Raw genomic sequence first — 21,118 nt, forward strand, 5'->3', positions numbered from 1 at the left:
ACTGAATTGATTTCATGATGCTCTGAGACCTTATATCCACAGTTTGAAAAACTGTCCTAAATGACCACACATTTACATTTTGGTCTGTTTTTATCTAATAAGGTATCTTTAATTCTAAAGCAGATTGTGCAGAGAATATGCAGATTGTTCAGCTTCGGGTTCTTAACAAAGCAAAAGAGAGACAGCTGGACAACTTAGCTGAGAAATTAAATGAAAGTGAACGTCAAATCCGCTACCTGAATCACCAGCTTCTGATAATCAAAGGTAAGATTGTAAGTGCTGGGTACTGTGATTTATGAGCTATAGCGAATCTAGGCATCTTGTTCCTCATAACCTCATTTTGCTTTTCATGTTTGACATTTCCATGTTTTTCATTTCCAGTAACCTCACTCTCCTTGGTCAGAGGGTCATAGCAAGTCAGACCAAAACATAAATCCAGGACTTCTGAGTCCTTGCTTGGATCACTTTCCTCCTCCTGAATGTACTATTTTGCAGTCCCAGTCTTATTTCGTTTCTTCTTTCCCTCATTTTGCCCCCTCCTCTTTTCTCTTACGCTGGTAGAATCAAGACCAGTATTTATCTGTGCTGACAGCAACCTGCCCCCAAGCTGCTGACGCCGTTATGTGGTTACTGTGGGTGAGGTGTTCCCTTCTCAGTGTGCCTTGTGTAGTTTGCAGTGCAGCATTGTCTGAGCCTGCAGATGAGCATATGCATGTGGAGCCCAGCAGGAGTTTGGGGCCTGGAGCCCTCGTAGGTGTGCCAAGGGGAGAATGTTGCCACTGTGGCATAATGCCACAGGGGAAGTACGGGTGTGAATGACAGTTGCTTTCTCTTCCTGCTCTAGTTTTGGTCAGTGTCTACCTTTGATTTGTGGATCAGTTTTGTGACTGAACTGTAGCTCATTTCAAATTAAATTAATAGTGAAAAGCTCTTTTTCTGTAATGCTTATAACATTGACTTTGAGAGCTTGTTAGCTTTTACAGCAAAGTTTTTGGGAAGAATTTGAGATTAGGTGAATTAAAGGGTTCATGGCAAGTATATTTAGGAAGTGATTAGTTCTTAGATACATTGTTTGATCAGGGTTTGTTCCATCTACATAGCTTCTCAGTTAAACAAATGCTGAAATTGTGAGGAAATCTTTGGCCCCAAGGAGAATATAGTAAAAATTTAAGGCAGTGATGTTGGTTCTCTAAAATATTTTTCAAGTCATTAAAGTAGTTTTTTAATCTTTTTTTTTCTGGTTTTCTCTAAATCAACTAAAGTTCATTTGTGTGAAAATTTAATTCAACAACACGTATATTATACAGATCTGATAGGGACTGTGGGAATTAAAGTCCCTGTACAACAACATATTATTTATAAGATGTTTTTAATGCCCTAGATGAGAAAGATGGTTTGACCCTCAGCCTTCGAGAATCACAGAAGCTCTTTCAGAGTGGGAAGGAAAGGGAGATACAGCTTGAAGCACAAATCACAGCACTGGAGACCCAAATACAAGCATTAAAAGTCAACGAAGAAAAGGTAAATGTTTTAAGGTGATTTTTGGTAAAAAGTAAAGTGAGGGCCGGGGATTTAGCTCAGTAGTTTCACCGCCTGCTGCGCAAGCACGCGGACCTGAGTTTGGTCCCCAGTACCAAAAAAAAAAAGTAAAGTGAAAATTTTGTTTCCTTAGTGAAACTCTTAAAAGAGTAGGGCTGTTCAGAAGTTTGTAGGTTCCTCCACTGCACGCTCGCTTCTTGTCTTACCTTAGAGGAGGGCGGTCATCTGTGGATGTCCTGAGGAGGCATCCACTCCCGTCTTCCCCTTCGCCCAGTCAGCCACTAAGTTCTGTTGATGTCTCTTCATCTCCTCAGGGTCTTAGCTTTTTGTTGTCAAACTCTTTGCTTCTCTAGTCTTTTATGCCTTCCACAGATTGCCTTATGGCTACCTGGGTAATCTTTCTAGAATACTGATTTTGTCGTTCCTTGCTTAGACCCTTTCAATGACCCCACTTTACCTGTGGGACAAAATGCAGTGCCAAGATGGCCACCGGATCCTTGATTATTCCCTTTCTGCCTGCACACTCTGCCGCTGGTAGTTGTTAATCTACTTGCGCAGGTCAGCTCCTCTGTGGAGTGCCCTTTCCCCAGCTCACTGCTGTCCCAGTAATCAGCCTCTTCTCACAGGTTTTCTTTTCCAGTCTCTGCTTTCTTCCTCAAGCCGGGTGTTCGCATCTGTTCTGATAGACTGAGGACACTGGAGGTGTCACCACCAAGGCCAGCGCCTGGCATGTGCTTGGTGGGCAGCATGTTGAGTGGGTGTGTGGTTCAAAATCAACGTCCCTTGTGTGTGTGTGTGTGTGAGTGTGTGTGTGTATTTTTTATTGTACATTTTTCTATTCCTCCTCTAATACTATTAATTGTGTCTAGCTTTATGGTGTGTTTTGAAATTGGTAAACAAGGACTGCCCTTAATATTCAAAAATTTTGTAACTTTTTCTCATTTTCCTGTCTGGATCTTGCAAGTCAACTTCTTATGTTTTGTTAAAGTCTTGGAATTTTGATGAGCAAGGCTTTCTATTTTATCATTTCATAAGTGAGTTAGAGCAAATTTCTTACTCACAAGCACAAGTCCAGGAAGCATCAGAAGCCAAATTTCCTGGCCAAATATTCCTTTCAGAGTCTTTATCCTGGGAAGCTATTGGAAGAGCTTAGCTGTTTGGGGAACTATTCTTTAGACTTGCGTTTTAAAGTGGTGACACACTCTTTGATTGATGGACTAGACAGCTGTTGAGTTTTGGAAAAAGTTTCAAGTTTGGTTACCTACCCTGAGGTAGGCAGTCAGGTCTCTCTATGATTCTGGTCACAAACCGAACTGGACAAGAACCGACTCAAATTTCCCCATTAGTTCAACGATGAACCTAACCGAATTTGATTCAGTTTTTATCCAACTCAGTTTGTGACCAGAATTGTGGAAAGATTCAAGTTTGTGAACTGAGGTTCACTATACTTAGAACCCTCTGCCTGGCACGAAGCAGCTGTTACTACTTATTGAGCAAATGAAGAAATGGGAGGCCCTCTGGAACACGATGAAGAATAGCCGTCACTTGAAATTTAAATTTTTGTGTATGATGTGGATTACTTTTAACTTTTTTGAAATTGACAAACTTATTAGATTAAAACGCGAAATTGCCTTTCTATAGTAAAAGGCCATAACTTTATACTCTTACATAAATTAGAAATTGCATTTATTTAAAAAATAGAATAGCAAAAACTAAAGGCAGTAGAATCACCAACTCTATATAGTTTCCTATTGTGGCTATAACAGATTACCAATGTCTTGAAGCAATTCCGGTTTATCTCATGGTTCTGGTGGTCAGAAGTCTGACCAGGATCTTTCTTACTAGTCTAAAACCTAGGTGTCAGCAGGGTGGCATTGCTTTCTGGGGCTCCAGGAAGAGTCCATTTTCTTGCTTTTTTGAGTGGCTAGAGGTTGCCTGCATTGTTGTCCCTTTCGGTTGTGTTTCCTTGGTTCTGACCTTTCTGCCTCAGTTGTAGACCCTTGTGGTTATCCTGGGCCTACCTGGATAATCCAGGATAATCTGTTGTTCTCTCTTTTCTTTTTTGTGGTACTGGAGATTGAACCCAGGGCTTTGGATTGAGCTACATCCCAGCCCTTTTTAAATAAACTTTATTTTGAGACAGGGTCTTGCTGAGTTATTGTCGCCCAGACTGGGCTCAGAACTCTGATCCTCTTGCCTCAGCTTCCCAAAGTGCTGGGATTATAGATACGTGCCACCATGCCTGGATAATCTTGTTTTGGTTTTTTTTGTTCTATTTTTGGTACCAGGGATTGAATTTGGGACCTTGCACTTGGGAGGAAAGTGCTGGAACCACTGAGCTAAATCCCCGGCCCTGGAATCACTGAGCTAAATCCCTGGCCCTGGATAATCTTTTTTTTGGTACCGGGGATTGAACTCAGGACCTTGCACTTGCAAGGCAGGTGCCAGAACCACTGAGCTAAATCCCTGGCCCCTGGATAATCTTTTTTTAAGATCATCTGATTAGTAACTTTAATTCCATCTGCAACTTTAACTTTCTGTTGCCTTTTAATATAATATATTCATAGATTTGGGGGATTACGGAATTCTTTAGGGACCATTATTTCACCTACAGTACCAACTGTGCTCTTAGACCTTTATTTTCAGTTGGGTCTGGCCGAACATGCCTGTGGGCCTGGCTTCTTGAGAGTATAAGGCAGGAGGATCACTTGAGCCCAGGAGTTCAAAGCAACATAGTGAGATCCTGTCTCAGAAAACAAAACCCAAAAAACTTTGTTTTTAGCAAATGATCATTGGCAGGTTTCACCAGTCTTTCAAGGAAAGGGGTCAAGGACCCCTTCTTTCTTCTTATTAAAGCATGGTTGAGTTTTAAAGCCCATGTCGAGCACAGAGTTAAGATCCTATCAACACGGATATCCTGTTGTGTGTTCTGCAGCTGATCAAGAAGTCCCGGACAACTGAAATGGCTCTGGAGAGCTTGAAGCAGCAACTGTTGGACCTTCGTCACTCTGAGTCACTCCAGCGAGCCCGAGAACAGCACGAGAGCATTGTCACGGGCCTCACGAAGAAGTATGAGGAGCAGGCGTTGTCCTTACAGGAGAATTTGGATGCTACGGTTGCTGCCCTTAAGGAACAGGTTGGGATGATCTTAAATGAGCAACTGTTATCAACATGAAATGCTGGTGGTGTTTTTTTTGTTTTTTTTTTAGGCTGGTGGTGTTTTGTGGTTACTTACATGGAAATCTTGGAGGTTTTTAGTAGGTGTTAGATTGTAAGTGAAACCTCAAAGGCAGTGATTTTTGAATCTATGACTGTTCTGAAGGTATAATTTTGGAAACCCTTCTTTTGGTAGGACTGGTCAGTACTTCCTCCAGTCTCCCATTGCTGGCCCACTATTTGTAGGGTATTTATGCATGTTGTTCATGTTGTCCTGGATCCTGAATGAAAGGGATGCATGTGCTGGGGGCTGGCCAGAGCCCAAGAGGTGGCCCAGGGGTCTGAACCCCTAGCAAGCCTTCCATAGGCCTCCCAGCATCTGGGAATTCATCTGTCAATAAGGACAGCTGGGAAATGGCTTTTGGGAGGAGAGTTAATTTTGAGAACACAGGTTGAGAATTCCCAGTGTGAAAATCTGAAGTCCAGAATGCTCCATGTGGCTGACATGGCACCTCAGTGGAAAATTATACCCCTGACCCCTGTGACAGGTCGCAGTTGAAACCCATGTGTGCTAAAGTATTGTATAATATGACCTTCGGGCTCAGTGTCTGTGGAAGGTGGATATGAACATAAGTGAATTTCATGTGTAAGCTTGGATCCCTTGCTTGAGATACCTCATTATGTTTATGCAGATACTCTAAAATTGGAACATTTTGGATAAAAGATACTAAACCAACAGTGTAATGGGGAAAATCTAATCTAAACTCAATTGAGATTTGAAACTTGAGCATATTTTAATCACTTATTTTTGTCTAGAAGGGAATAAAATAAGCTGAGGTTGAATTAGGTAGTGGGTTTAAATGAAACCTTAGGTAGTCATTTAAATGAAAAAAATTTCAAAATTCATTTTTCCTAATGTAATTTTAGAATTAATATGCCCCAAGGGTAAGGGACAGAATAAGAAATGAGGGTATAGAAAACCCTACCAGTCCCTAGCATTCATCGTGATTGGGGTTGTTATTTTTGACTTACACAGCTAACTCTTAATTTTCCATGCTCCTAGGTAGACCCATGTAGGATTACATTACTGGCAATAATAATTGTGCATCTACCATTTTATTTTATATGTCTTTAAAAGTTTTTGTAGGTTTTTACCAATTATGTTTTTATTCTTTTATATAGAAAAATATTGTGCATTTGATCATCGTGGGGTGCATATAGGGATGAGAAAAGATGAGCACTATGGCAAATTATAGCAAAGTCTACAGAATATTTAAACACATGGGATTTGAGATGCACTTTTATTTTCTAAAATGTTGTTTATGTGCATGCTTATTTATATTAGTTTTGAGCAAACACAGGGTGGTGCCGTATCGTTAGGGTGGACAGTGGTCTTTCTTGGGTGGGTAGAAGGGTAGGCGTGTGGGTTACCTGGAGAGCTGCCTGTTCTCTGCTGCCTGCGACAGTTACACTGGGGCCAGGCTGGAAGGAATTTCTAGTGTCTGAGCCCCTGTATTCTTTATTCCCGTCAACCCCGCACCCTCGCTCCATAGTAGAAGCTTTTGAAATAACATATTGCCACCAGAGTAGTGGTGATGCATGGGAGTCTCCATATAATACATTTTAGACATTTACTTTATTGGTATCCACAAAATAACTCGCTGGGCTTTTGATTGGGATGCCATTGGCTATATAAAGTTGGAAAGAAGTCACACCTTGATGATATTAAGTGTTCCTGTCATGAACTTGTAACCTCTGTCCATTTATGTAGTTCTTCATTGATTTCTTTCATGAGAGTTTTATAGATTTATACCTCATTTTGGAGCTGTTAATGTAAATGGTATTATGTTTGATCATCAAATTCTACTTGCTCATTGCTGGTACATGGGAAAATGATTGACTGTTTTTTCAACCTTGTATCCCATAACTCTGCTATAATCACATATTAGTTTCAGGAGACAGTTTTTTTTTCTTTTTCTTTTTTTTCCCCCAATCTGTATACCTTTCATTTTCTTTTCTCGCCTTACTGCATTGGTTCAAAACTCTAGGTTGATGTTGCAAAACAGGGGTGAGAGAACATCCTTGCCTTATACCTAATTTTGTGGAAAAGTTTCAGATTTTCACTATTAAGCATAATATTAAATTGAGGTTGAGTTCTCTCCCTCTCCCTCTCCCTTTAATCAAGTTGGGAAGTTCCTCTCAAGACCTAGTTTTGATCATTAATGGGTATTTAATTATAATTAAAAGACAAAATTTAACACAGAAGCTGTCTGATGCCATGTAATGGGAGGAGTAGCAATCCATGATATATATATATATATTTTTTTTTTTTTGGTACCAGGGATCGAACTCGGGACCTTGTGCTTGCAAGGCAGGCGCTGAAACCACTGAGCTAAATCCCTGGCCCCTACCATGATATATTTTTAAAAAATATCTGTGTACCTAGTATACATTGAAAAATGTAGGGCTTTTAAAATTATATTAATTTAATATTTTCCTTAAGACATCTTTCCTGCGTAGAAAAGATGGTCCGCACAACATATTGTAAGGATTCTTTTTACTTTGGCTGAGTTCCTCTTGAGTTGAGGTCCTTGGAGCCCATGGTGTAGGGTGTAGCTCTTTAATAGAAACTATCCCTGGACCGTTTTCTCCCATTTGGAGAAGTGTCCTGGTCTCAGTAAGTTCTCTGGTTATTTCTCCAAACTGCCTTCTACCTTCCTTTATTTGTGGAAGTATCATGTTAAGATCTCTGTCTTAGCTACTTCTCTTGTTGTTGGCACAAAATACTCAATGCCCACAAGTTACAGGAGGAAGGATTTATTTTAGCTCACAGTTTGTAGAGATTTCAGTACATTGTCAGCTGGACCCCAGGCAGGGAAGCATGGCAGGAGGGCAACAGTCCATGGCAGGGTAGGCAGGAAAAGCAAACAGTGAGCCTTCCAGACTTGTATCCCGTCCAGGCTACCAGCCAGGCTACAGGCCTAGAGGCCACCTACATCCAGAGTGGCCCTTCCCATTATCTACACCTACAACTATGATAAACCAATCAGTGGACCAATTTACCTATCACATGCTTAATCCATATATTCACACCCTAGATCCAGCCTCCTCTGAAAAGCCTGGCCTATGAGCACTTGAGGCTTTGGGGGACATCTGTACACAAGCCATAACAATCTCTGGTTACCTCCTTGGTGCTGTAATACCTTCCTTTGTTCTGGAACTATAAAATCTTCATGGGCTTTTGTTTCTCTGTCATGACCTTTGCTTGGTCTATCTTCTGTATGTCCTTTCATGTTGCATTTAAGGACTCGCCTTTGAAAACTTTGTGGTTGGTGAAGAGACTTCTTGTGTATTGTCTAGTCCTCATTTTTCTCTGCGCTGGAATGCTGTTCAATTCTCCCACAGATTCAACTGTTATCTCTTTCCTCTCACACTCATCTTGTTCAGTCTTAAAAGATGTCTGCCCCTTTTAGTCCTGAACTAAGTGTTCTCACTCAAGCTAATCATGGGAAAGAGGGACTGCTCATCTTTTTCTTTGTTTTTGTTTTTAAAACTATAACTTCACGAGTATAATCAGTTTCTCTAAGTTGGCAACAGGATACACTGTGGTTTAATCTCAAATAGTCAAATGATTGGCAAAGTCTGACTTTTCTTCAGTGTTTCTTGTGTCTACCTTTCCTTACTCCTGGTCCCCGGCCTCTTGTGATGTGTGCTGTCTCCCCACCCTTCTCGCACACAGGTTCACGCAGTCATGGCATGAGCTGCTGCGGGGTCTGCCATGTTCCCCGGCACTTGAGGACCCGCGTCTCAAGTTGGCCCCGAGTCCGCAGCACTGTGCCAAGACGTTTGCAGTGCTGAACAAACATGGCCAGGTTTCCAGAAGCTCATTCTGCTCAAAAATTTGGCAGAAAAAACTTAAAGCAAACATGGGCTCCATTACTAAATAGAATACAAAATTCACATGAATTTTTAAGTTAAAATGAGGGCCTCCAGAGTCCCCTTCCTCTGCTCGAGCTGTGCATTGGTCTCTTTTCGGGAGGGACTCGTGTTTGTGCCTGAAAGCATTCTTGGGCTATAGGCACCGCAGGCTGAGCATTCTCTCCGCTTCAAAGGTCTTCCTTGATATTCCTCTTATTGTTGTATTTGTTTTCTTTGAGTTTCTTTCAGGAAATTTCAGCCAGTAACCTTATTCGTTCCTCACCCTTTCCCATGCTCTCCTATTTGCCTGGAATTCACCCTACATAGCCTTTCTAGATGAGAGGCGATGCTTCCTTCTACCTGGGTGTGGCATTCCCATGGCTCATTATTTGCAAATGCACTTTCTTTTTTAGAGAAACTTGACTATACTATATACACCCTTATTGCCTGCCTGCCTGCCTGCCTCCCTCCCTTCCACCCCCCCCCCCCATCCTTCTGTCTTTTAGTGCCGAGGATCAAACCCAGGGCCTTGTGCCTTCTAGGCAAACACTATACCACTGAACTATACCCCATCCCTACAGTCTGTATTTTAATACATCGCTGCACAGTCACACATGCACATACATAGATACACAAGTAGTCATTCTCTCTCTCCTGTCATTTATATTTCATGTGTTCATTGTAGCACCTGCTATGTGTACTGCAAGGCAGAGGTACCCTCAAGGAGACAGTTAAGAGAAATGGGTGTAAAAGGTAGAAAGAGAAACACGAGAAACAGATCATTTTAAACAGAAACAGTTTAAAAGAAGTTCAGAGGAGAGAAAGATTATTCTTGGCCTCTCTGAACAGAATAAGCTTCTGGCTGCTCAGAACAGAATGGGTTTCCTTGTGTTTATCTGTGTCCTTGCTGTCTTGGGATACAAATTCTGTGATTCCAGGCGGCCTGGCTAGGTGTGCCTGCGCACACTTACATGACACCATAAAATGCAAATAGGAATGTAATACATTTCTTTTGGCAGCAGTAAAACCTAACTTAAAATAACAGTGTCTTGTGAATGTGGAGTAGAAGGGGCCTAATAAATTGTCTAATTTGTACTTTACTAGCATAATTACAAAGAGGAAGTAGACCAAGAGGAGAGTCTCACCAAGATCCCGTAAATGTCTTCTCCTGATGTCCAGCCGCGTGCACTCCTTTCTGTGGTGATTTCATATTTGACTGAAAATCCAGTGATGGATCAACTTCTTCAGTTCCGCATTTCTTAGGATTCACCATGAAACTCTTTTTCTACTTAGGAAGACATCTGCTCTCATTTAAAAGACCACGTGAAACAGCTGGAAAGGAATCAAGAAGCTACCAGAGTGGAGAAGACCGAGGTCATCAGCAGGCTGTCGAGGAGCCTGGAGGAGACGCAGAAGCAGTGCGCCCACCTGCTGCAGTCAGGTATAGGTGCCCACGGTCTGCGGGCAGTGTGTTCCGAGAGTTAGGAAACACGAGCAGCGCCAAGTTTCTCTTCTCTAAAAATATATCATTACGCCTGTAATTCATTCTGTAAGTGATCTGGAGAATGCAGACACGTAGAGTACCAAATAAATATAGCCAACCATCCCACTACTTGGAAAAGTATCGTTGAAGTCCGGATGTGTTTCCTTCAAATGAAATGCACGTACACATAGATGATGCCCCACTTCTGTGTACCATACGTCTTTGAAAATGTGCTAAGGCCAATTATGCAAAACGCAACAATACAATATATGTTAAACATGTCAGTTCTGTCCCCGAAAGCTGAGAATGATTCCAAAATCCCATTATATTTTGTTTTTTAGACCCAATATTTGATCATATGATTCTATTCTTTTATAGAACCTCTTCGGTATGTCCCCCCCTCATGGTAGAATCTCTACTTACTTAGTCATTCAGGCAAGAATCACATTTTTGTTGTGTGTCAGATTTCTAACATGGTCCCTGTGGTATTAGTTTTGAGACATATTCATTTTGGTGCCGGCAGGTATTCTATTTCTCCTTACTTATTTATTTAGTGGTACTAGGGATTGAACCTAGGCGCTTTGCACATTCCTAGCCCTTTACATTTTTTATATTTTGAGACAAGCTTTTGCTGAGTTGCCCAAGAGGGGCTCACACTTGTGACCCTCCTGCCTCAGCCTCTCAGGGTGCTGGGATTGCAGGCCTGCGCCACTGTGCCCATCCTCTTTCTTCTTATTTTTAATGAAATGATGTTAGAATAAAAGGCAAAAAAATAATCAAATGTATAAAAACTGCTTGGTATATAGGCTTGTACACTCTTTTTTGGTGAAGAGCTCACACTGTCAAGATAGGTCATCTGTTACTCATTAAGAGTACATGAAAGCCACACTTGGGTATACGAGAAACAGTTCACACTGTTGGTGCCATATGTCAAAGAATGGTTAACCCTCAATGTTGAAAGTACTGAAGTCAAGCATGCACACAGGAGGTGATCGAAAAATACAGTGACTATTTAAATTTAAAAATATTTTTTATAGTAAAAGACACATTGCCACAAATCCCTCTCAAAACACTTCCTTCCCTTCAAAACACTTATCCTGTGGCCGTTCTGGAAGTCCTCTTTTGTAAATATCTTTACAAGCATGGATCAAAAATACAATGTGTGATGTTGCCAAGTGCTGTACGATGGAGAGCCAGGCCCATAAAAGCATGATGCTGTGTCCTCATCCACCTTATTCACCAGATCTGGTACCACGTGACTTCTGGCCCTTCCCCAAAGTCAAGTCACCATAAATCAATTCAGTACATAGAGGCAGCTGGGACAGCACTGCTGAAGACACTTCCGACAGAGAACTTCTAGAACTGCTTCAGAAAGTGGCAAGAACCATGGGATATGTGTGTTCAAAGCAAGGAGGACAATGTGTCTTTTACTGTAATAAATTTTTAAGATTCACTGTAGTTTTCAATCACACCTCATGTATGTTTGTATGTATTCTTGTTTCTCAGTGGCATTTCTTGGTGTGCTGTTTTCTTGGCCATTAAAGGCCTTGAAAGTAGGACTGTTTTTAGCTGCATAATATGTCACGATCACTTCACTTAACTGTTTCTGAGATGGGCATTTTCTGTGGCAGAAACCCAGTGAAGTCCCTTTGAAATGGGAACCTTCCCTCATACACTAGAATGTCAGTTTGCTGATGTTCTAGAAGCACTGCACTAACATATTTCTTCCCCATGAAGATCTTGGAGTGGTGGAAATAAGAGCATTTAGAAAGACCCGAAAGCCAGCAAGATGTAGTTTTCTTCTTGCAGGGTAGAAATGTGTTCCAAAGAACATTTTTCTTTGGCTTTCTATGAATTGGGATGTCAAGTGCCTATTAAAGGCCCCCAGGGAGTGCCACGGTCTGTAGATGTGGCTCATTTGATCTCTAACAAGGTCATCCTGTAGCCCCTGCTGTACAAAGTCCTGGGAAGGTCGGGACCAGCCTGTGCCTTTGGGCCCCGTTGTCCTGATACCTTCATGGTGTTAGCTGAAGAGCTCGTGGTGCTAAAGTGGAGCTCAGCAGCCTGAGCGCTGCAGGCTATAGGCACTCTGTGCCCTTGCACTCAGCTTGTCCTGTGCCCTCTCCCCTGCAGGCTCCATCCAAGAGGTGGCCCAGTTGCGGCTCCAGCTGCAGCAGGCACAGAAAGCACATGTGCTGAGTGAAAACATGAACAAGGCCCTACAGGTGAGCACATCCCCCCAGACGGGGCACTCTGGGTATCCAGGGTAGGTAGGGCAACGTCAGCGTTTTGAGTCCGATATCTCTGCATAGGGAGGAGCTTGGCCCTCCACACCAGCCCATGGGAGTTGTTTACCATCCCACCAACACTGTCTGGTGTGCAAGGCCAGGTCTGCCCCTTTCCAGGGCCCAGCCTTTTGTCTGTTGGGTGTCCCAGAAATAAGTTGATCCGTGTGTGTAGAACGTTTAGTTTAGCTGTCATTCTCTCACATTCTTCTCCAGTGCTATTTATATTTACTGATGAAAGGGGAGAATAACCATGTTTATAGCAGCACAGCTTATAATAGCTAAATCTTGGGAGTGGCCTGTATATCCATCACAGATGACTGGATAAAGAAAATGTGGTGTATACACACCATGGACTATTATTCTGCCATAAAGAAGGTTAAGCTTGAGTCATTTAAGGGAAAATGGGTACAGCTGAGACCATAATGCTAAAAGAAAGAAATCAGACACAGGCTTAGATATCACGTGGTTCCTCCTCTATGAGAAACCAAAGTACAAATAGCGAACAAAATAGAAGATAGATAGCAGGAAATAAGAGGATGGATAGCTTGCAAATGGGAAGGGGGCTAAGAGGTGGAAGAAGGGGAGAGAATGGGAGGAGAGGGGTAAAAGGCACTGAGATGTAGTGCGGACGAGACAACTCCCCACAAGGGATATGACTTACCTGTTACAAGCATGCGCTTGGCGCTTTCTGCTTCTGCTGATCATTAAAATCTGAAACACAGAATGACTGATTTCTTCATACACGAAAGTAACGGGAATTATCTTCGATACTTCTATGTTCCAGGCGGAATTAACAGAACTAAAAGATGAAATTTCTCTCTATGAATCTGCTGCAAAACTAGGAATACTCCCAAGTGACTCAGAAGGAGAATCAAATATAGAACTTGGTGAATCATATGTGGATTTGGGTATTAAAAATGTCAACTGGAAAAAATCCAAAGTTAACAGGTATCAAGGGAATATTTTAGTTTGCTGTAGAAGAACTTATGTGAATAAGCTGGTGCTGCGTGGTAAACAGGTGGCACCAGGCATGAAAGAATGAGGACTAGGTATTCTTGGATGCGGAATAGTATGGTCTCAGTAATTTTTACCAAAGCGTAAATGTCTGAGTTCAAAGTGAACAGAAACCTGAGGTAGTATTCTGACTTCAATATTCCAATTGGCACATCAATTTCAGAAAGGTAAAAGCTGATTAGTGTAGTTAAAATACACAAAGGAGGGCCAGAGATTTAGCTCAGTGGTTCCGCCGCCTGCCTCGCAAGCACAAGGACCCAAGTTCGATGCCCGGTACCAAAAAAAAAAATGCACAAAGTAATTTCTCACTGTGATTATGCATCTGTTCTCACTATCAGGGTGAGGCCATACTGCTTCTATGTTAGCACTGTGTGTGTTCAAAACAGATGCCTCATCTTTATTTATCAGTGATACGTAAGAAAGTAAACATCAGTTTTCCTTGGAACCTTACTGTGAGGTTAGGTTATGAAATAGAGCTAAAATACTGATAAAATAGTGATTCTGTCTTTTATACTACTGCTTAATACAGATACCTGAGGATGCTCATGGAATAGACTGCTTCTTCACCCTCCCGGGGTGTGACAGGGAGGGAGGGCTGGTGTAGGAGAGGGAATATTAGAGACTTAGAGATGAATGAATGAATGAATGAACGAATGAGACTTACATTCATTCTCTCACACTTTGGAAACACTAGCTGGTAGAGGTTTCTGTGGCAGGCTCTGGAAAGTGCCAAAAACTGACATAGAAACTGCCCTCCCGCTGAGTTTACATTTGTGGGGACAGGGACACAGGAAATGGGATACCTGTAAGCAGCCAGATGCTGGTGGGTGTGAATGCTGATGTGCAAAGCGGGATTTATCCTTTCCCTCTCTTGGTTGTGTTACTGGGATATGGGGTGCTGAGCTCCTTCTAGAGGTTCTTTCCAGGTTCTCGTCCTGAACAAAGAATTGGTCAAGACATGTGCAAAAGACAGTGAGGTTTCACTGCTATTAAAGACAGGAAAAGAAGTATGCTCTGCCGAGTGAGAGCGGGCCTCTGAGGGGAGATGGCACAGTGGGCACAAGGTTGATGGCCACCATCTTTTGTACTCTTCATGCAGACATCAGATCTAGGTCAGCCTATCAAAAACCTGATTGGTCTCCTGCCAGGGGAATTGAAGATAGAATTTTCTGATTGGTCCTAGGTGCAGGGCTTGGCCAAATGTGTCCTGCATCTCCATGATTGACAGGTTATGTCCACTTGCCAGCTGTCTGGCCATGCCCTAATCTCCTGCCTCAGTTTGGGTTAGGGACCAAGATAGGATGTTGGGACAAGATTGCATTTAGACTAAGGCAAGTGTTTCTTAAGTGCCTTTGGCCTTCATCACACTATCTGGTTTGTAGATTAGGTCTGAGTTTACAAAACATCATTATTGCATCATTGTTCAATGACAGTGTTTAATACATGTTGTGTTTCAGGTGTTAAGCAACTAAGCACAGTCATATAAATCTCCTGAAGAATTTGCTCAATAGCAGGCTTTAGGGGGTATGTGTTTTAATACTGTATTTCTCTTTCTGTAAGATGAAATTCGGTACTGAAATCTTAAGCGATCAAGTGATTTTGTGGAAGAAGACATCAATGTTTAGTTTCCTGAGGCTCCATTCATCTGGTAGCCTGTGTTCAGGGAACTCCCACCTCTACAGATCACAGCTATGTGTGAGAAGGAAGCAGAGAGGAAAATTGCAGGATTGGATTGGGATGTTTTTAATAGGAGCCACCTGGAAGCTCTTACCTTAGGGCCATAATGACAGGTTCATTTGCACCCTGCGCATTATCTTATTTCCTGTTTCCCGCTGGGAGAGGTCCTTGCTGTGCCTGGTGACAGCTGCACCTTAGCAGGAAGGGAACGGTGGTGGTGGGGGGCTGGAGCTGTTGCAGGGCAGGGCAGGGATCCCCACACACTGGACCACGTCACAGCGTCTGCAGTTATGATCCCAAGTTGGTGAAGAAACCTTAGACAATTAAAGCAAAAGAGGAAGTGTGTTTTATATTTTAAAAACAGATTTACATACAATTTTAAAGTTAAATGTGGTCATCTGGAAAACTGACTGCCAAGAATGCCTTATTTCCTGTCAGTGCTAGATAATTCCAAGGGGCCAGTGAAGAAGTGGGTTTTAGGTCCTGACTGTCTTGAACTGTGGTTTTCCATTTCTTACTGGCTTTATGACCTTGGGGAACTTTCTTAGCTTTCCCTGAGCCTATTTCCTTCTCAGGCTTGATATCACTTGGAGGTTAAAATGAAGGTTAAAATAGGTAATGAATGTAAGAGCCTCTTAACCATGTTCTAGCACATATTAGGCACTTAAAAAGATAACTATTACTGTTCCTATTTAATAGGTGACTGGTTAAAATATCCCATCGAACCAGGGATTTAGCTCAGTGGTTTTGCTGCCTGTTGCACAAGTGCAAGGACCCAAATTCAATCCCTGGTACCAAAAATAAAAAATATGCCATCAATCACATTTTGTATTAATCTACTTTGAATTCAGCATGTAATTTGTGAAGCTTTTGATCCTCAATCTTGTGGCAAATGTTAACTCCAGTGTTACCATGTTGGGGTTGGGAAAACGAGCTCAGAGCAATGAACTCCTCTACCTAAGAAGACAGTCAGTCTCGCAGCAGAACCAGGATTTGAACCAAAACTCCCGAGGACAAGCCGCATTTTCTGTGTGTTCATGTTTACAGGATAGTCAAAACTTTTTGCCTTAAAGTTTGTTCTTCTTTACATCTTTTAGTTTTTTTGAGGATTAAAGATATTAATTCATGCCAAAAATGATTTTTTGACGATTGGTTATGACTTTATTTTGTGCCATAATTGGCCTGGGAACTGGCTAACAAATACATAGATATATATCATGATGTCCTCCCAAATATATTTTACTACTTTGGAACTTTGTATTTATTTAGCACTTACAGTAATTTTATTTATTTATTTATTATTTGGTACCGGGGATCAAACTCGGGTCCTTGCACTTGCGCAGCAGGCGGCGAAACCACTGAGGTAAATCCCTGGTCCAACTTACAGTAATTTTAAAGCATTTGCCTATAGGTAATAAGCCTGAGAATCATATCTTTATTATAGTTAAGGAAATGATGGACACATTCAGCAGGGCAGGTGGAGAACGGCTAAAGCAGAGGCTTTGGTCATGGGGGTTCGGCATGAAGACAGCAGGGAAATGCAGGACAAGGGAAGAAATCAGCCCCTACTCCTCCCAGCCAGCAGTTTAATAGATGGCCACTTGGCATTGAGAAAGTGTAGAACATTCTCGGATGGATTTGAAAGGGTGCAGAAGAGAAGAGATTTGTTCCTTTCCTCTGATGGAGTCTCAGAGTGAGAGGAAGCAACAGTTTTCCCTGTGTTGAGAATTTCAGCTCTTTGTTGACTTGAATGGCTTTCAAATCACTGACCTAAATATTAGCGGCTCCAAGCTTTTAGCACCGGCTACCGCCTTTCTTAAGCTACCGCCTAGTAAATTTTAAGGGCTAAGCCTCAGTGTTGTATTTTACATCCCTGGAATTTGAGTAGCTAAATCTGCATGCAGTTTTCAGACAGCTTCCTCTCGCCCTTATTATAGTTGGCTGCTAAGCTCAAATAATAAACATTTAACAAGTGGGATGCCTTTTCCCTTTGGTCTTCTCAGCAGGCTTCGGATGGGACCACAGTTTATTTGGATTTCGGGGAACCAGGTTCCATGGGGCTTAGCAGTGAGTCTTCCGGGACTGGTCACCAAGCTGCCTTCCCTTGTGCGGGAAGAAGCGAAAGTTATGTTAGCAAACTCTGTGCTGTCCAACTTGGCTCCCTGTGGGAGTACAGGGTGTGCTATTTCAGCGGTCAGCGTTCAGGCCGAAAAGAAAAGAAATTAGGGCGGCACAGTTTGTTAACTGAGCAAACTAAGTGCTCGACTTAGAGTTCATCATGTAAGCACGGGAAGATGAAAATGTATATTTTACATTATATTGTACATTTTATTTTTATACTTATTTATATCTTCTGTGTACTGGCTATCATCTTATGTCTACATTTTAATTGGGTTGTCTATTAATGAGCTCTAAGAATTCTTTATATATTCTGGTCATAGGTTATATGCATTGTAAATATGGTCTGTTTAAGGACTACTTTTCTTTTTTGTTTTTTTTCTTTTGGTACCGGGGATTGAACTCAGGTCCTTGTGCTTGTGAGGCAGGCGGCGGAACCACTGAGCTAAATCCCCGGCCCTACTTTTCATTTTAATGATGTCATTTAAAGTTCTAAATTTTGATGGAATCTCATTTATCAGTTTTTTTCTTTTATACATCATGTCTTTTGTATCCTAGGTAGTTCTTGCCTACCCTGAATTCATAAACATTTTCCCTTATAATTTCTTCTTAAAGTTTTATACTTTTAGGCTTTCTTATTTAGGTTCATAGATCCCTTCAAGTTATTTTCATGTATGGAAAAAAAGCGTTGAGGTTAATTTTTTATATATGGCTACCAGGTGTTCTAGTGCCGTTTCCTGAAAACACTATCTCTTCCTCGGCTCTTGAATTGAGTTTATATTCTATAAAATGCTAATGTTAAATAATCTTTCAAAACTCAGTGGACCATATATGTGTGATTCTGTTTCTAGATTCTCTGTTTTATTCAAATGATCTATATGTCTTTCCTTACACCAACACTGCCTTGATTACTGTAGCTTTAGAAGAAGTCTTAAAATTGGGTGCTAAACGTCTTCCAACACTGTTTTTGTTTTTGTTTTTAACTTTTCTAGGTCCTTTGTACTCCTACATATCTTTTAAATTTCAATATCCAATTCTTCATTTATAGCAAGTATACACAGACCTGAATTTTTATATATACCTTGTGTTTTCTAATCCTGCTAAATTCAAATACAAGTTCTAGGGGCTCCTAGAGATTTCTTAGTATTTTCTCTGTAGATGATCATTTCATCTACACATAAAGATTTTGCTTCTGCCATGGCAGTCCTATCCTAGTTGTGTCATTTTATTGCCAGACTATTTTGTTGGGGACTAGGTTTCAAAGTTTAATGGACAGATAAAGAGTAAGCATATCTGCCCTTGTTCCCCACCTTAGGGAGAAAGCATTGTATCTTCTCCATTCATATAAGGCATTCTCGCTGGAAGTATGGAGTACATTTCTTTGATCTGTTGAGAAGGTTCTATTCTACTCCTAGTCTCCTGATAGCTTTTACCATGAACAGCTGTAGAATTTAGTCCAATACTTTTTCTCCAACTAGTGACAGGATCATATGGCTTTTTCCTTTCCTCTGTTAAAATGATGACTTTTGGGGGTGGATCTTCCAGTGCTGAACCAACACTGCCATGCCTATAACAAAACCACTTTCTACATCCTGCCAGATCTGACTTCTAGTAGTTTGTTTTGTTAAACAAATTCCTATCTATGTTCATACTTTTTTCTTCTGTTATCTTTATCCAGTTTTAGGATTAGCACAATGTTGAGTTCCTAAAATGAGGGGAGGAGTGTTCCTTCTTTTTTCTGCTTTAATTGTTTGATATAATTTATCAGTTAAAATATTTATGAGCCTGCTGTTGTCATATAGGTAGGTTTTCAAGCTAGGAATATACTTTCTTCAATAGGTGCTATTCAAATTTTATATTTCCTCCAGAGTTAGTTTCATTAATTTGTCTTCCAAGGTACTTCTTAGAAGTTGTCAAATTTATTTCAAAAAAGATTTTTGTAATATGCTTTCTATATCCTTTTAAATTGTGTAAAATGTGTGGTAATGTCTCCTAGATCTTAATGTTGTAATTAAAAAAATGTATAACTGATATTGTGTAACAGGAAGAAAAGGTCTAAAAGAGCAGGGGAATTGGGAGGGGTAGGGGAAGGGAAAAAAGGGAAAGGACAAAATATGAGAAGAGGAAAAAAAATGGAAACAAGGTCTTTGCAAATAGGAAGGGTGGAGGGATTGAAGGCAGGGCAAAGGAAGGGGAAAAAAATAAGAACCAAGAGACTCATGTAAAGGTACAAGATCCCAATGATGAATGCAACTGTATTTTATACCTAAAATGTACCAATAAACTTAATGGGGGGGTGAAAAAAGTATATCTTCTGTGTAAATAGAAGTGGTTTAAATAGGTGAGTCTTAGATATGCAGATGTACTTATACAATACATATACAAAAGTGACATGTGCGTGTCACAAGGAGCTCATTTTATAACATCTTTTAAAAGTCTACCTAAAAATAAACCCTACTTACATTTTGCTCCTGCTCTTTCTGTCTGTGCATACACAGCATTCTTACCTTTTACTTGGAATCATCTGCCAGACAGCCCTGAAGCCACTGGCGCACTCACTTCTCTGGACCCGGGCACTGCTCTCTTGTCACCCTTCCAGTTTGGTTTGAGGTCCTATGTTGTTAGATCTGTCAGTGTCTGCCTTTGTGATTTCTGGCTATTTAAAAAGATGATTTCTTTCTAGTGCTTTTTATACTTTCATGCTTAAACCTTTAAAATTGTGAGCTATAACTCCTGAAGATAAGCAAACGAACGTTAAGTGTAGTTTCTCGGTTATTTGAATACTCCAGAGGTCACCCGGGTTGAGAGATGAGCTCTGCCCAGAGCCGCTGTCTTCCTCCTTCCAGTGCTGACCTGGAGGTTAAGTACTCTCTTAGCTGTTGCGGCAGTCAGTTTCTTGTTTTCCCTATCCTTGTAATTCCCATTTATTCTCACCTAGAAATTATTAGTTTAGCCTCCTATTAAGAGGACTCGTGGAATAGGTGTTTTTTATTTTCTCTCTTTCTTTCTTTTTGGCCAGCTTTATTGAAGTATATTCCGTATACCACAGAAGTCACCATTTCAGTGTACCGTTCAGTGGCTTTTAGTATGTTCATAGAGCTACATAACCACCATCACAACTTAATTTTAGGACATTTCAACAGCCACAAAAACAAGAAACAACACTTCCCCAAACCCCATACCTGTTGCCTGTCCTCCCCTGTCCCTTCTCCTTGTTTCTGCAGCTCCACGTAGCCCCAGTCTACTCCTGTCCCCATGGATTTGCCTGCTCTGTGCCTTTCACACACATGAAATTGTAGAACGTGGCCTTCTGTCACCGACTTCTTTTACTTTGCTAATATTTTCAAGGTTTGTCTGTATTGTATTGTGTATTAGCACTTCATCTCATTTTATAGCCTGCTGATAATTTCGTATGTATGTCATAAGGCAATTCTGTGTTTATCATTTTGAGGAAATGTCAAATTGTTTTCTAAAGTGTCTTTACCATTTTACATCCCATCAGCAATGCATGAATTCATATCATCAGGTTCTGCCAACATGTATTTTCTTTCATAGTGGGTGTGAAGTGGTATCTCATTGTGGTTTTGATTTGCTAATGCTGTGGTCTTAATATCTTTTGGCCACTTTTATAGATCTTATTTGGAGACCTATCTATTCAAATTTTTGTCTGTTTTACAATTGGATTATCTTTTTGTTTAGTATTGAGTTCTTTTTTCCCCCAGTTTTGTAAGAAGTTCATGTTTATAAGGACACATTTGCAGTACATAATGATTCCATTCCTCTAGGGGGAGTCGGTGCATGGACGTAACGCACCTCAATTCTCCTTTGCATCTCCTCCCCTTCTTCACCTCTTCTGAATACAAGTCCTTGCCAGACAATATGATTTGCAAATATTTTCTCCTATTCTGTGAATTGTTGGTGTGCT

The 21,118-nt window shown here is 41.1% G+C and overlaps 1 protein-coding gene across 9 annotated transcripts in view; it reads left to right on the forward strand.

The window, feature by feature from the left end:
- Positions 1-21,118, forward strand: part of Cep152 (centrosomal protein 152) — a 90,906-nt gene that overhangs the window by 17,818 nt on the left and 51,970 nt on the right. For 7 of the 9 annotated variants that reach the window (XR_015439040.1, XM_021261403.2, XM_087181020.1 and 4 more), the window contains exons 8-13: positions 121-264; positions 1,382-1,521; positions 4,475-4,675; positions 9,907-10,054; positions 12,230-12,321; positions 13,169-13,332. Coding sequence is in view for 8 of the 9 variants with exons in the window: in XM_021261403.2 (XP_021117062.2) it covers positions 121-264; positions 1,382-1,521; positions 4,475-4,675; positions 9,907-10,054; positions 12,230-12,321; positions 13,169-13,332 (889 nt within the window). In the remaining variant the exon portion in view is untranslated. The remainder of the gene's footprint in view (positions 1-120; positions 265-1,381; positions 1,522-4,474; positions 4,676-9,906; positions 10,055-12,229; positions 12,322-13,168; positions 13,333-21,118) is intronic. The other 2 variants (XM_087181018.1, XM_021261415.2) reach the window with 1 other exon arrangement.

The sequence above is a fragment of the Heterocephalus glaber genome, unplaced genomic scaffold, assembly GCF_053883595.1.
Source record: "Heterocephalus glaber isolate CG9 unplaced genomic scaffold, H.glaber_assembly_v1.0 deba00000122, whole genome shotgun sequence".
NCBI lineage: Eukaryota > Metazoa > Chordata > Mammalia > Rodentia > Bathyergidae > Heterocephalus > Heterocephalus glaber.